The sequence below is a fragment of the Amblyomma maculatum genome, chromosome 10 (assembly GCF_055883805.1).
Source record: "Amblyomma maculatum isolate TAMU_Amacu chromosome 10, ASM5588380v1, whole genome shotgun sequence".
Classification (NCBI taxonomy): Eukaryota; Metazoa; Arthropoda; class Arachnida; order Ixodida; family Ixodidae; genus Amblyomma; species Amblyomma maculatum.
This window is the reverse complement of record NC_139353.1, coordinates 24,672,955-24,688,481: the sequence shown is the minus strand read 5'-3', so window position 1 is coordinate 24,688,481 and position 15,527 is coordinate 24,672,955. Positions and strand designations below refer to the sequence as shown.

The 15,527-nt window shown below is 44.2% G+C and overlaps 1 protein-coding gene across 1 annotated transcript; it reads left to right on the top strand.

The window, feature by feature from the left end:
- The first annotated feature begins 1,315 nt into the window (after positions 1-1,315).
- LOC146175902 (mitochondrial import inner membrane translocase subunit TIM50-like) lies at positions 1,316-15,240 on the top strand. The gene is made up of 9 exons (XM_084582267.1): positions 1,316-1,710; positions 1,771-1,802; positions 2,022-2,043; positions 2,104-2,162; positions 2,916-3,143; positions 4,220-4,318; positions 7,877-8,033; positions 9,605-9,708; positions 9,891-15,240. The coding sequence occupies exons 1-9, from the start codon at positions 1,356-1,358 to the stop codon at positions 9,966-9,968; spliced, it is 1,134 nt and encodes a 377-aa protein (XP_084438393.1). The 5' UTR covers positions 1,316-1,355; the 3' UTR covers positions 9,969-15,240.
- Positions 15,241-15,527: the final 287 nt, after the last annotated feature.

Below are 15,527 nucleotides of genomic sequence, written 5' to 3'. Positions count from 1 at the left end.
TCGACCACCTGGGGATCTTTAACGTGCGCTGACATCGCACAGCACACGGACATCTCTTCGTTTCGCCTCCATCGAAACGCAGCCGCCAAGGTCGGGTTCGAACCCGGGTACTTCGGCACAGTAGTCGGGCGTCTTACCACTGCACCACCCCGGTGGGGCAGCTAACGCTCGAAGAACTGAAGCGGCGACGGGAAACACGCACTTTCGTCCAGTCATGCCGTTGCATTACTTCAGCCTTCGACACTTTCATTCTCTCCCCTCGTTGCGCATATATCTTCTTTGTCTTAGTTTTCTCGCTCCTTCGCGCGGACGCGTAATGTCCCTCGGACGCCGCCGCGAGAGAGTAACCCTCACCTGTAAGTTTTGCTGGCGCCCAATGCAAGTCATCGCCCTAAAAATCGTGTTCTATTTTGCACTTTCTTTGCTGTATTTTTCTACATTGCCCCAAATAATATGCCACGCTCTGTGTGCAGAGCGAGGAAAATTAACCATGACGAACAATTAATTCTGATCCGACAACAATCCAAATAAATTTCTTTTTTTTTTACTACATAATACTTGCAGACGTGCGAAGGCAGTAAACGAAGCAAATTATTTGGTTGAAGCTCAATCACATCTGACCACCAGAAATAATTAATTGTGTGCGCACCATAGCGCAATCAGAAATCGTATCAATCGCATGCGCACCAATGGAGCACAACATTCTTTCAACATTTCATTCCGGAACTAGTAAATTGTGCTACTAGCTTGCTCCATTTACTCCTGTACACACTGACACCTGACACTTTTGCAGAGTCAGGGCTGAAATACAAAATCATCATCATCATCATCAGCCTGATTATACCTACTGCAGGGCGAAGGCCTCTCCCATATTTCTCCACTTAACCCGGTTCTGTGCTAGCTGCATCCACTTGACCCCTGCGAACTTCTTAATCTCATCCGCCCACCTAACTTTCTGCCGCCCCCTGCTACGCTTTCCTTCCCTTGGAATCCAGTTTGTTACCCTCAGCGACCATCGGTTATCCTCTCTTCGCACTACATGTCCTGCCCATGTCCATTTCTTCTTCTTAATTTCTACTAGAATGTCGGTAACTTGAGTTATTTCTCTGACCCACTCTGCACGTTTTCTATCTCTTAATGTTACCCCTACCATTTTTCGTTCCATAGCCCTCTGGTTGTCCTCAACTTAAGTAGAACTCTCTTAGTTAGCCTCAATACAAAAATACAAAATACAGGCGAGAAATAGTTGTGAGCCAGGGCAACGATGGCCCAAGGCACAGTTTAGTTTTGCTTAGGTTTTGCTTTCGAAAAGCCGGCGGTAGGCAGAGCAAGCCAAGCCAAGCCGCAATTGCAAAATGGCGGTGGGTCGAGCGTGCATGTGTTTGTGGCATGGGCTAAGACCCAAACTTGTACAACCGTCTCAAAATGGACCGTCATTGTTTAGAAACTTGTCTTCGTGGTTACCGGCGTCGAGGCAACCGCAGAGATGGTCTACGCTTCGCAAGCAATGGGATACCGGTCCTGCAGCGCGACGCCGTCTCGCCGACGCAGGTACCGGCAGCGGTACTGGCAGTGGTGCCGGCAGTGGTGCTGGCAGTGGTGCTTCTGGCCGCTCGACCGACCAGTTTTCACAGCGGGCGATGAAGTATACCTTCGTGGCATTCGGCGCGATGTTCACCGGTGTCGGAGGCTTCCTTGTTGTCGCTTGGGGTGCGTAGCTTGCGGCGGCAGGAAACGCGTGTCGGGTGTCATCTCGCTTTTCTTTTGCAGGTGCCCCTCCGCTGGATGAGCACGGCAACGAGGTGAGCTGATTTCGTACCCTACAATAAACGGCGGTAGACTCGATTTTTGGTACTGCTGCTTAATAGGTAGCTTTCGCGTCAACGTTTTTGCAGCGCATTCGCACTTGCGGTGCTTTTTGAAAGCTTACGTGGTTGAGTAGTATTGGCGTAACGCGTCTGTCATTGTTTACCACTGTTGTGTCTCGGTCCCCTAACCTTTGGCTATCAATTTTATTTCAGATCAAAGATGAATTCAGTCACAGTAAGTAGGCTAGAGGTATTTTGTATGCAGATGTCACTGAATGTCACTGGCGCATTTCAGTGCCCCGCTGGAAAGCCCACTTGTACAGAACTTACAAGGAACTTCAGCTCTATAACAAGGTAAGAAATTCGCATGTGTTGCTTAAAAATTAACAATGCGCTAAACGCAAGTATGAAGCGTTACCGGCCCAACACAGCGAAACATTTTGTGTGCCTGTGCCTGCAAGAATTATGATTAAGATACGAGTGCAAGAAACTGAGGACAACTAAAATTTCACTTCATTGTACCTTGCCCGCGTGAACAAGGCAGAGGTAAAAACACTCGCAGGGGTCAAGTGGATGCAACTAGCGCAGGACTGGGTTCCTTATAGGAATATCGGAGAGGCCTTCGCTCTGCAATGGGTATTGTCCGGCTGATGATGATGGTGATGGTGTACACCCGTAGTGGCACTGCATGGAACTTCGCAAAGTGTAGTGATTCACTGAAATTGGTCATTACTGCGTTGTATCATTAATACTTCATTATTAATGCCCATTTGGACTCTGTACCCTTACTGATGCAAGCAAGCACTTGTGCTTCTGATGGACTACATGGCATAGAGCAGGCAAACTGGTTAGTCAATGCATCCCTACAAGAAGTATAAGCAAACAGTGTGCTTGTTAATACTAGTTAAGCGGTCTGCGTGCTTTGCGACATGATAAGCAACTTACAAAATGCAGTATAAACCATTCGCAATTATGTCAGTAGAAGAAAAAGACGTCTTGACCTGTATCTTTTTCTTTTTTTTATAAATGAGAGGTTATTGGGTGAGGCTTTTTCATCATGCAGTGAATGCAACTTGGCTTATGGTGACAGTGATCTTTCGTGCACAGATGATCAAGGATCCATCCCGTGAGAAGCTTCTTCCAGACCCCTTGACGGAGCCATACTACCAGCCACCATACACACTAGTCCTGGAGATGACAGGGGTGCTTGTGCACCCGGATTGGACGTACCAGACTGGCTGGCGCTTCAAGAAGCGGCCCGGGGTGAACCTCTTCTTGCAGCAAGTCGGGCCACCGCTCTTTGAAGTGGTCGTCTACACTTCGGAGCAAGGATTTGTGAGTATGCAATGACCACAGGACTGTGGAATGTGTTAGTGATATCAACAGTTGCAGTGACAGTTAGTTAAATTACTAAAATCCAAGAAACTGCCACATTACGCAGCTGGCAGCAGGAGAATCCTCTAAAAGGGGCGTTGCTACACTTCAAGTTTCATTTCCGTTAATACAGCAGCAACGTTTCATTGCATACTAGATATATTTCTCAATAGAACTGTTGTTTTCAATAATAAATTTCACTTATATTTTAACTGGGGGAAAAAGTGGTACTTGGACAAATAAGTTGGTTTCAGCTGTTTCAGTGATGGGGGTCAAAAAGTGTGTGCAGTATATTTATTTAGAACACAGCTTTCAGTTAAAGATATGTAATAAATGTAACTTATATTTAAAAATTTGATAGTTCCAAAAATATGTTTATTTTCTATACTTATGCTCCAACCTAGAGTGTTAAAACATTGCAAGCGAGAGTACACGTTGAAGGCATTAGAAAATATTGGATGTCTTCATGAACCTCTGTTAACTGGAATGTCATTCAAACTGAATGCCTTCGAAAAGCATGCAGCAGCACTTGTTTGGGAGTCAAGTGGAAGTGAAATGAAATTTTGTTGGAAAGCATTTGAAACACCCGTGTAGCAGGTGTATTAGTTTAGCATGGCTAGTGTTGCTGTCAGCTGTGGCATCTGGGTGATGTGGCAGTTTTGAGACCATCCTTGGCTTCCTTGTTCTTAGATAGTTGCAAAACGTAGAGCAAGCTGTGTGCTGGCATTCTTATGTTTCCCAAGACAAACTAGTGGTGTGAATTGGCTTATTTAGCACTAAAACTTTGGAAGCCTTCTTCGCATAAGTGCTTTTTTTTTACGTAAAGGGCAGCTTGCTGTGAGCAGTTTGTGTCACTTTGTTTTCACTGTACCATTGAATTACTGTATTTATCAAGACCATTCTCAGATAAGAGAAATCAAAGAATGGTAGAGTTTCACAGCTTGCAGGCAGTTTTTTCACATTAGCCAGAGTGGGGATGTGAGCGTAGCCACATGCCTCAATGCCTTCACTGCTTCATTCTGTCGACTCGAGTGCAGACTGCATACCCCATACTGGACAGCCTGGACCCCCAGGGCTACATCATGTACCGGCTATTCAGAGATGCCACCCGATACACAGGTGGACATCATGTCAAGGCAAGTCCTGCACGCACATCCGTGTTTTCAAATGCAGCTGTACAGCTTCTCCACTACTCCCTCTGTCTCAACAATAACGGCTGTGTGGGCATGTGCTTTTTTTTCTTTTTTTTCTCTTAACTAGTTCTCATGGCCTTCCTCCTTGAATCATTAATAAACTGCTGAAATTTTTTGCAGGATATTACTATGAGGTTGTGAAACTGCTGTGAATTAGCACACAGAAAGCTTACCATAACTAAACCAAGTGTGTGTGTGTGTGTGTGTGTGTGTGTGTGTGTGTGTGTGTGTGTGTGTGTGTGTGTGTGTGTGTGTGTGTGTGTGTGTGTGTGTGTGTGTGTGTGTGTGCGTGTGTGTGTGTGTGCATGCGTCCGTGTGCGTGTGCGTGTGTGTTAAAGGTGCTTAAATATTCTATTTCATATTTGGCATAGTTATTGTTTCATTGCCTCTGAATTCATCTATGTTTTTAGCAAAATATTGAATTGTACCAATGCTAGCTTCGGAAATGATGTAGTGGCAAAAGTTTTTAGGAACCATTCTTTTCTCTATTTTAATCTGTATTTTAATGTCTTTTACTCAAAAGTAGGAATACTTTCATACTGTTAATGTAGGGCCCTTTATTTTCAGGTAAAACCCAATTTAATCCAATTCCTACACTCAGAGCCATTATTTTAAAAATGCTTTAACCTGATTTCTAAACAAAAATGGCTTGGAAGGTAGTTCATCTATGTAAAAAGCTGAAGGCACTACTTTAGAAGTGGTGGTAGTTATTGTACTTTTTTTTAATAGTGTTTCCAGATAGCTGCTGATTTTATCCCTCTTTTAATTTTTATTATCCGTGGCATGGTGAATAAGTTTGAAAACCAGAGAAAAACCAGAACACAGCCCTGATACAATGTTTTATTGACATTTAAGCGCCATCTGCACAGTGACATCCTCTTTCAATGCTGTCTGGCATCTCAGGTGGCCGGTGTGATGTTGATCAGTTTTGCAGTGTACAAAGGCTGCCTAGCAGAGGTGTTGAAGTGCTGCTCATGAGGATGGCGATGTATGCAACAGAAGGAAGAGTTGCAAATTACAAGACAAAAACATATGTGGAGCATGCTTTTTTGGTGCATGCTGCCATTTCAAGACTGTTTATGAAGGCAATGAGTGTAAATACATAATTTTATGTCAATCACATCAGTGCTCACTACTCGTAAATAATTTTTGCTGCAAGAGATAATTGCCAAAAAGCGCAAATTATGAAACTTACTTGAAGAACCTCATTTCAACCCAAATTTGAACACAAACAGTAGCACCTGTTTTCGATTTCTAGTTTTATCTTACTTTCAGCGGTGGAACCAGGCTCAAGCACTTTGTGAGTTTTAGAGCATCTTAGTTATAGAGTATGTTTCTAGGGTCAAACACTAGTTTTCTATTCCTGACATACAAAATCCTGAATTTGATTCCATTTTATGCAAGGTTCAATGCTTTTCCTAATGCGCACGCACCTCTGACGACAACACAAATAGCCGAAACATGTAATGGTGTTTAAAATAATGGAGGCTTACCTAATTAAACAATAATTTGGAACAGACTAGCAGCATACAGAATGCTTGCTTTTGCGCTTCATAACTGAATGCCTAGTTTGACCTAGAGCTTTTGCCTCTTTTTACTTGACAGATTCAAACATGGAGTCTACCACTTTTATGTGCTTAAGCAGTACCACTGGTTTGGAGTTCACATCAATGGGCGCAAAATTTCCACTCTGTCTTTTGCATATCCTTCTTGATCCTGCGCCTGTGCTGATAAATTCCCGAGCATTGGTCAGTAATGCCTTCAGGGAGGATAAACGACACTGAAGGGTAGCCTTTTCATCCCTCAGCTTCTTTACTTCACTGCCTCCTGCCAATAGGGCTTCCGTTTTAACATATTGGCTATCGGCCCTGTATGGCTTTCCAACATATACAACACCCTTGAGAAGGTTTCTAGTGGTTGGCACACCACCCCATAACATTTCATGTATATGTTTTGTCTGGCGTACACTGGATACGCTTTTCAGTGACAAAGAGGCTCGATCGTGAAGTACCCGTTTGTTTCACAGCAAAAGCATTACAACATTCTGTGCTTTTTTTCTGCTGGACAAGTTTTCTAGTGGTTTATGGTAGTTTGTGCTATCTGCTTCGCTTGCTGTTCTTGCTTCTCTATCCACCGGCGATTCAAAGGTCTGGGAGGATGTGCTATGTCACATGTGCAGTGCATTTTTTTCACAATTAATTACCTCCAGTCACTTGTGGACCATGTTAAATTTACTTGCGAAGAATTATTCATTATGCTCCACGCTTCCCTAGCTTTCAAAAGATTGTTTGGAGCCCAGTGCAAGATCAATCAATCAATCAATCAATCTTTATTTCAGTTTGTACATGCAAACTGGGGATGGTGAGAAAAAAGCAGTGAATTATGCACCGCTTGACGGGCCTCACCACCCCTACAAGTCAGCAGTAGGCACAAGGCAGAAACAACCACTGGTAAAAAAAAAAAAGAAAGAATACAAGTGCATCTACAGAACAAGGTTGACAGAACATATCTCATAACTGGCAGCAATAATAGACGCAGAAGACCGTGAGGCTATAACACAGAGTGGCACAGTACGTTCAAACACAATTGACATCACTGTAGCATAGATTGCTGAATAAAGCTTTTACGAATGGAAGAAAAAGACATAATATTCACTTGGTCACTCAAAGGGGTATTTAGGAACTTTGGCACAATAAATCTCAACATACAAAACCCATAGTTAGTTCTGCACTTTGGTAATGCAAACCTACTCTGCAGTCTGATGTCGTATGATGAGTGGCGACATGTAATAGGAACAATTTCAGAAAAAAATGAATCACCCTTTTTTATCGTTGATTTATAGAGACATGCAAATCTGTAGTCCTTTGCCAGCAGTGCACTGCCATCATTCCAGTTTTCAGCTAAAGTTGATAGTAAAACACCGCAGCTGCCAGTTTGGAGCAGTTTTGGAGTAATGTATTTTGGAGCAGGATGGGGGAGCAGCCTTTCCACCCCTGCACTTTTCCTAGCCTAAAAAAAAGCAACATAAGGCCCTGTCCTGAAGCTATAACCGTTATAAACTGAAGAACAGTGAAATGTTTCCTTGCTTATGACTGTTGCTCAAGGAGCACAGGTTATGTAATTGGTTAAGTTGCAACGTGTTACATTGTTCTTATAGGTACAGTATTCGGTTACAAGAGTGATAAAAGGATACACGGACTAGGCATGAAGATATGAGCCATTAAAAGCACATAAAAGCACACCTGAGAACAGACCAGTATCGAGTTTTTGACATTGTCATCTGTCACAAACATGCAGGCTGACTCAGCTGTGCTGTAAAATATTTGATTTTGCATCCAGTTTTTGTGATGTGGCAAAAGGGTACTTGCAAACCAATAGAGTGTGCAAGCGTTTGGCATAGCCACCTAGATGTAATAGCTGTGTTACTGAACAGGGCAAGGCATTCAGCCCACATAAGTGGGTAGGATTACTGATAAGAGTGCCGCGTTCGTGTCCTTGCAGGACCTGTCTTGCCTCAACCGTGACCTCTCGCGCGTAATCCTCGTGGACTGGAGCGCCGAAGCTTGCTCTCTGCAGCCACGTAATGCTTTGCGGCTTCCTAAGTGGGACGGCAGCGACGATGATCGCACGCTCGTTGACTTGGCTCAGTTCCTGCGCAGTGAGTATTTGGCACATTTCCTCTCTTTCATGCACCTTCGCGATAGTCGCATTATATCGGTTTCTTAGTTGGAGTGTGATGTGCTGTTATGTGTACTTTCTTTTTTCGTTCTCTCTTCGATCCCTTCACTGTAGCTCGTTGGTTAGGGTCCTCGACTGCTGAACTGAAGAACGTGGCTTCAAAATAAACTTGAACTTGAATCCCAGCCACCGCGGCCATTTTTTCGATGGAGTCTTTTGTCTCCACATTACGCCACTGTATCATTGTCATCACCACTGCAGTCTTGCTCTCGTTTTTCAGTAATTGACAGAACATGTAAATGTGCAAACTTCTGCAGTGGAATCTAATTAATCCGCTTTTTTTTTTTACAAGGTATGGCACCCTTTGAGGAATGTGAAAAACTTCAAAACAAATGCGGTGGACGGCACAGGCACTACCTGGAGTGTCGGGAGCTCATTCATTTGGACACCCTAGGGTTGGTTTAATATGGACGGGCTCCTGAAGTGATGTATCAAAGTGTGGCCCACTCGACAAGTGATCGTCCAGACATTCTTCTTCAGGCCTGAATGGCTATTGCATTGTGTTCCACACCCCTCTGATACGTGGGGCCATGTTGACAATCAGCAGCCTCCCATCGATAGGCCAAAAGAGAGCCCAGCCACATTTATTGCAAAAGCATGACTACTCGCACTTTTAAGCCTTCGCGTGACCCGGCCGCAGTTACGTCTTACCCACCTGACACACGGGCTGGCAGGAGCTGCCAACTTGGGTCTCTCATTTCACATGGGACGGTTATGTCAGAATCAGCCTGCTAGGACCCTGGCATTCATGTTACCCCTATAGGCCACTAAGGCACATTCATACGACTTGGTTAAAGCGGGGCTTTATATGTGGGCTGAGGAAGAAGAAAAAGAGAAGAACGCTCGGTCACCCGCAGCTAATGCTTTCGCTCAATATTTGGTTCAGCAGCATTGAACCCTTGTAATCTTTCTTATTTTTTTTTTTTTTTTTTTCACCTTTGCAGCAGCTTGCAGAAATGGCGGCTGTCAGCTGCACACACCAGCATTATTTCGGCAAACCGAAACTCCATGCTTATCATGTGTTTATCACTGTCTGTGCGATGAAGTTTCCTGTTATGCAAAACACACAAAGAGGTGCCCATTGCCAAGATTTTCACAAATAAATTTTACTTTGCTGTGAATGCTTTTTTGCAGTTTGAAGAGAGGGGGGCATTAAATAATTCAACACTTAGATAATTCAAGCGTTTTTTATTTTTTCCTGCTGCCTTGAACTCTGAATTAATGAAGATTTGCGGTACTTAAAAGTTGCCTCTAAGGTTGCCGGAGGGGATTTCTGCCAATTCTCTGCATGGCCAACATGTCGCAGTTTTGATATTGGCAGGGCACCTACTATACCATGACTAGACCTAAATAACTAAAGTATAATTTCAAAACTACTCGACACTTGTTTCCGAGGTCACTGCATATGTTGTGCCCACCTTTCATCAAACTGTAAAAGGGACCTGTTATTTCATCTTTCTCCCCCCTCCCCGTTTTTCTTGCTTGGCCCAGCCATCGCTACAAGTGAGGTGGAGGATGTGCGGACAGTTCTTGAGTACTACAGCCAGTTTGACAACCCGTTAGAGGCCTTCAAGGAGAACCAAAGAAGACTGCAGGTAGGCTAGCTCTTAGATATGTGTGCAACTTTGAATGAATGCTGCCAAATGGATTACAAATGTGACAGTATATGTTTCACTCCAAAGATTTACTTCTTGAGGATTTTGCCTCGTGTTTTCTGTTAGTTCCTCTGTACATTTTGGTGCAGCTGTGGCAAAATCTCCAAACTCGCACCTTTCAGGAGGAGAAACAACAGCCTCCATTGGATTCAGGCCCTAGCCAGCGTTCCTGGGCCATGGGGCTTTGGAAACGACAGTGACCAATCATCGACAGACTGCGTGACAGAGTTGGGCTTTAGACCAGACACTGCTGTGTGAACTTTTTGCAGACTGTGAACAGTGACTGTGCCTGCTTTTGCCAAGTATTGCATCGGATGGACTTTGGTTCTGGCAGCAGTATGGCTGTCGTTTTGCGGAGAAATTAGATTTTGATAGCCATAGATTGTAGAAATTTCAAGCATGTCTGGTTGCAGAAGTCTGCATATTCTTTGTCCCTGTGGCTGTCGCCACCGATGGAGGAGGAGTTGCGTGTGCACTGGAGAAGATATTGTGCAGTTTTTATTTTCTCTTGTGCTTGCTTAAGATTAAACCGACCAACTACAAGGAGAATGATCCCTATCTCAAGAGGCCCTTTTTGTGTTACTGGTTAGTCATTGAGTAGGTCTGTGGGCTTGTCTATAGACAAGCGTCAGCCCGTGACGTCAGTGGAGATGCGGCGGCGCTGGTGACAGCAGTGACTTTCGTGGTGTAGGCAAAAGCGCGAGCCGTCTGCATTGGATGCGCGGCGCTTGCCGTGTTTTCGGGCATAATTCCCAATATTTCTGCAAACTGTGGTGCGGTTTATTGCACCTCGAGGCACAAAAAACAAAATGGCACTTGTTTTAACATGTTTCTTGCGGTCGGATTAAGATGAGAGCTAAGGGTAGCGGCGTTGAGCGCGACAAGTAGACTCTTCGGTGAAGGATTGCCTTCGCGGTTAACGTGCGTTGCACTTCTGCACTGAAACTAGATCAGTTCGTTGCAACCCTTAATTGTCATGATTGCTTTTCGGCGGCACAATGAATAGTGTAAGAATAAACGCCTGCAGCTCGTGCCCGTTTTGATATACTATCAAGTCATAAGAAATTTAGACGCGATATTCCGTGTGCGTATGACCCCGCGGGGAAGCTGCATGCACTGTGAGTTCCATTCATCCGCAGTACTGCCCCGGCATATGTTACAAAAGCTGCTGCGAAGGTAATTGCAATTACCTTGAGCGGTCACTCAGTGGGATATTGCCGAAATAACAGGCACGCACTTGTATAGTAGCTTTTTTCTGCTTTTACATTCGCGAGTTTCAACGGTCTTCATCACCGGTTTTATAGTAAACATCGTTATAATCGAGGCAGTCCCGCAGCGTTGTTTCTCATATTTTTTAAATTTATTTTTGGAGGTCATTATAAGATCGTGACGAACGAATTAAATATCCACATACAACCTAGCTTTGGTCGAGCAGGATATTTAAGTATTTAGGGTACATGGAGTTTAATGTCCCAAAGTGGAATCGGCTATGAGGGATACAAAATCAGTAGAATAAGATGACGCGCAATTTGAATAAAAAAAGTTCCAAGTACATTAAAAAAGCTCAGCAGATCGCGCAATTTTCAATGCAAGCGATCGTGGAGGAACGTTGCATCTGCACTCATGCGTCTCTCCTATAGAGGAAAGAGAACAAAATGATAGCATTCTTACAGGCATGTACATATTAACCTGTGAATGACCTTGGCTACGTCTGTAAGATGAAACAGACGTCAAACGTCTTTTTTATCGAGCAGGTGAAAACATATATTACTTAAGTTGCCGGTAAAGAGAGCTAGAAATGTAATTTCTTTTTCACTATATATAGTTGCCGATAATATTGTTCTTCAGAGGGAAAGTGCTTGAAGCAGCAGAAAAAACAATTCAGTCATTCATATTGTCGTCCTCCTTGCATGCACTAGGATAGGCCCGGGAGTTTAACAATACTCACTATATTAGTTTCTCTTATACATTGCGCTTTCTCATTTTTATTTAACTTAATCACTCATTGCAGTCGCCTACATACCGTAGCTACGCGCTGTTGAGGCCACGGAGAAGGAAGTCAATGCAGCGCTCTTTGCCAGGTAATTCCAGCAGTAATCGGCTGATAATGTGCTGAAACACTCTCCAGGCATAAACCAAACTATTTCTACGCACAAGCGAAGCTTACGCTTAGGATATTCACACGCGTGAACTGGTTTCGAAGGCAGCGTCGCTTGGCGCAGTGTAGGCACGCTGCGCTTTTGCCTACACCCCTTGTCACTGCCGATCGCAGCGCCACCTTTGTTTACAAACATGACGCTTGTCTATACCTGCTTCTTTATTCTTTTAACCCAGCTCAGCATTAAGTGAGGCATGGATTTTCAGCCTCGAAATTTAAACGGTACACTCAGGAGTAGAACAAGTCTGCAGGCCTCTTTACGCAAGGCCTTATTTTCATGTGACAGCGTTAAGGGTCCCGTCATATGGAAAATCCAGTGTCATTTCGGTGGCGTCTGGCGTCAATCGCAAAGCTCCGGATTGGTCGAAAGTGCTTGATGTCACACATGAAGCTGCGAAATTGAAAAGTGATTAAACATTATATAAATTGCGATTAGAAGGTTGCATTATGACTCAGATGTCATTAGGACATGTAAATATATAAGCTAAATGGATTTAACTAGCTGAAAGGAAAACTTGGGGTAATCAGGTAGAACTGGACCTCTGACCCTGGGGTTAAGAGTCAGGTGCACTGTCGCTAGGCCACGCAGGCACATTTGTATGGTGCAGTTAAAGAGAGGCTTTGTATGCAAGTTTTGTGTGGTTTTTTGCATAATGATCGTAATTATAAAAGCGGAAACAGTATCTGTGCTGGCAAGAGGAACCACTGACTGGACCCAATGATGCTATCGCATCATACCGTTCAAGGCGGAGCTTTGTCCCCAAAATTGTTCTGCCGTTTTCACACAGCCTTACATAATGTGCCATCATTTGTAGCTGCCCTCTTCAAACAAGATCTTGCCATGCACCAGTTATTGAGAGCAAAGGTTAACGCTGTCATGTTGGACCTTTTGTATCATGTCTGTTGCCATAAAATGGTTATGAAGGCTGCCGGAACAACATATTCAACAGTTTGATGGGATATTTTGTGTAACAAGTGCTCACGCCTCTGCAAACATCTTCAGAACATTTCATTAGCCTAGGTGTTCAAGAGTTGCGACCTCCTGCATGAACCTAGTGGCTTTACACATTGACAACTTTCATTGTACTTTAATGTAAATAAAGTGCATGTCTTTGTACTTCAGGTAGTGCAACTAGCGTATCACCAAGGAAAGACCAGAACGGGGTATGGTACACCAGAGCTCTTCAATCGACCAGCTGCAAAACTTCCCATAGGGCCCATGTATAAAGAACTGGCGGACTCACTTGGTCAAAACTCGGGTGTTTATGGATGGTGGCGGCACCTGCGGCCATTAAAGAAAACAGTGTCTTTGCAAACTTCCAGATTGTTGAGAACCTGGCAAATAAGATCAGCTGAAAAGGTACAGTAGCAAAAATAAACGCAACAGCCATAGAGATAATTAGGGGGAAAATAAAAAGAAAACATGCTATTTTCAGAAGACAATAGTGGCAATAGCAGATAGCTTTTGTTGACCACTTCTAGATGGCGCCACAATCCATAAGCACTCGTACCCATACCTTTTCTCGTACCTTTTTAGTTTGTCTATTTCACCCGGCTAGGGCACATTACTGAGCCCACCCGATACAAAGGGTACCGTCGCAAATCGTCGTCATCACTCAAAAACATACTCGTCTCTTTTTGAAGCAAAGCTTCCCAACTGGTCTGATCAAAAAGCTCTGACAGGACCCATTTGTCCTTGCCCACCACTCTGGCTCTACAGCTGGATGTGGCGCTTCTGCTGAGCACGAGAATGATTAAAACCTGGCTGCCATGAATGCGTTTTGACAAAGGGGTATGCAGAAAGCCATTCGCAGCGTGGCGTCTGATCATTTGAGAGCTTTTAGTATGCTAACACTGGAGCCCCAATTTCACCAAAGCCTGTGTGTCTGGCTGAAGCCGAATTGGCAGGAGCTGCCAACTTGGCGCTTTTAAGATGGGGATTGAACCCAACAGGATCTATGGATCCTATGCTGCTCCTAGGACATGCAGGCACAGTGTACGGCTTCGTTAAAGCAGGTCATCATATCTATATCGGGAGGTCATAGATAATATGGCAGATTGCGACTGTATGCTAAACAGTGTGTGTAACCCAGAAAAGAAATTAAAACCAAAGTGCTAGCAAACCTCACATTTGCATTTGGCCCACCCATGCTAAATTGGCTGTTATTTTTTGTTACTGGTCCCAAAACTGCTAGCATCATTTAGCAGCATGCCTCTGTCCTTTCAGCTGCCCAATAGCAAAGCATAAGATGCAAAGACAGGCTGTACTGCCAAGAGTGTCACATAACGAAAGAAAAGAGCAATCTGGTAGTACAGCATATTAGTTTTTTTCAACAGCACTTGTTTTGAAACAAGCTCTATGAATTTTAAGCGAGTTTTTGCACATTCCACAGGACAACGATAATGTGCATGATTGGAGACTCGTGCCTACTGCCACGTGCAGTGCAAGTGTGTGTGCTGTTGGGTTCTTAAAGCCCATAGAATAGTTGTGGCTGAGTAGTCTCGAAACTGCATCAAATATAAGTATGAAGATACAACACTGAAGGATAAATGTAACCTTTTGAACCAACAGTTGCAATGCTCCTGCAGTTGTTCGAACTGCAGGACCCCTTTCACCAATCAGATGACCTCCATTTGATTATTTCTTCTTGCTTAAAGTCTGTAGTTTGTTTTTTCTCCGCTGACCTTAACCCGAATACTTTAAAGATGGACGGATGTAGTATACGGCTTTGAATCGGGCGGCGGCGTGCGCCTTCTGTTGCAGCAGCATCATATTATCGAACAAATTTTCCAGTGAGCGCCGCATACATTAGGTGTACTTTTATTCGGAGAGAAGCAATGCAGTTCTGTGGCAGAGTGGTCGCGTGCTCGCCTCGCGACGCGAAGGAACCATGTTCAACTCTGCAGGTTTCTTTACTTTCGATTTTCGCGTTGCAATCACAACGCCGACACCGGCTTTTCTGCGACACGAGGCCCTTAACGCTATTGTGTTAAAAAAGGCAAATCACTGCATCTGTGACCAGAGAATGGGCCAAGATCCTCTTCATTGCATCCTGCATAAGACACAAGCAGAACGACAGTGCCATGTCAAACTGCGGTGGCCATTAAGACCATGTTTAAGAGGCACAGTGCTAAATCGTGCAGTAAAAGAGTGAACGTTTTTCCCAAAAGCATTGAGGTTCTACACTAACAAGCCACTTGGCACCTCATGGCATGTGCAGTACGCAAGCAAAGGGGTTGGAGGCCCATGCCCACTTGTACTGTGTGTTCGCATTTTACATGCTATTAAAAAAAGAAACGCCGTTCTGTTTTGTGCATTATTTTATTATGTAGTCGCAAGAAATGGCACGGACAAGGCGTGTGATACATGTAAGCTGTAATGGAGTGGATTCCACGAGAAGCAAGCCAACAGAATCGAGTGGGTAGGTGAAGTTGGGCGAGTTTACAGGAATAAGGTGGCCACGCAGGACAAGGTGAATAGAAGGTCACCGACAGACATTTATCCTGCAGTGGGTGACATTAGCACGATGATCACCGACTGCTGTGTTATCGTCTCACCTGCACAGTATCGTATGTGATGTCCGCAGTGGTTGGCTGCTCA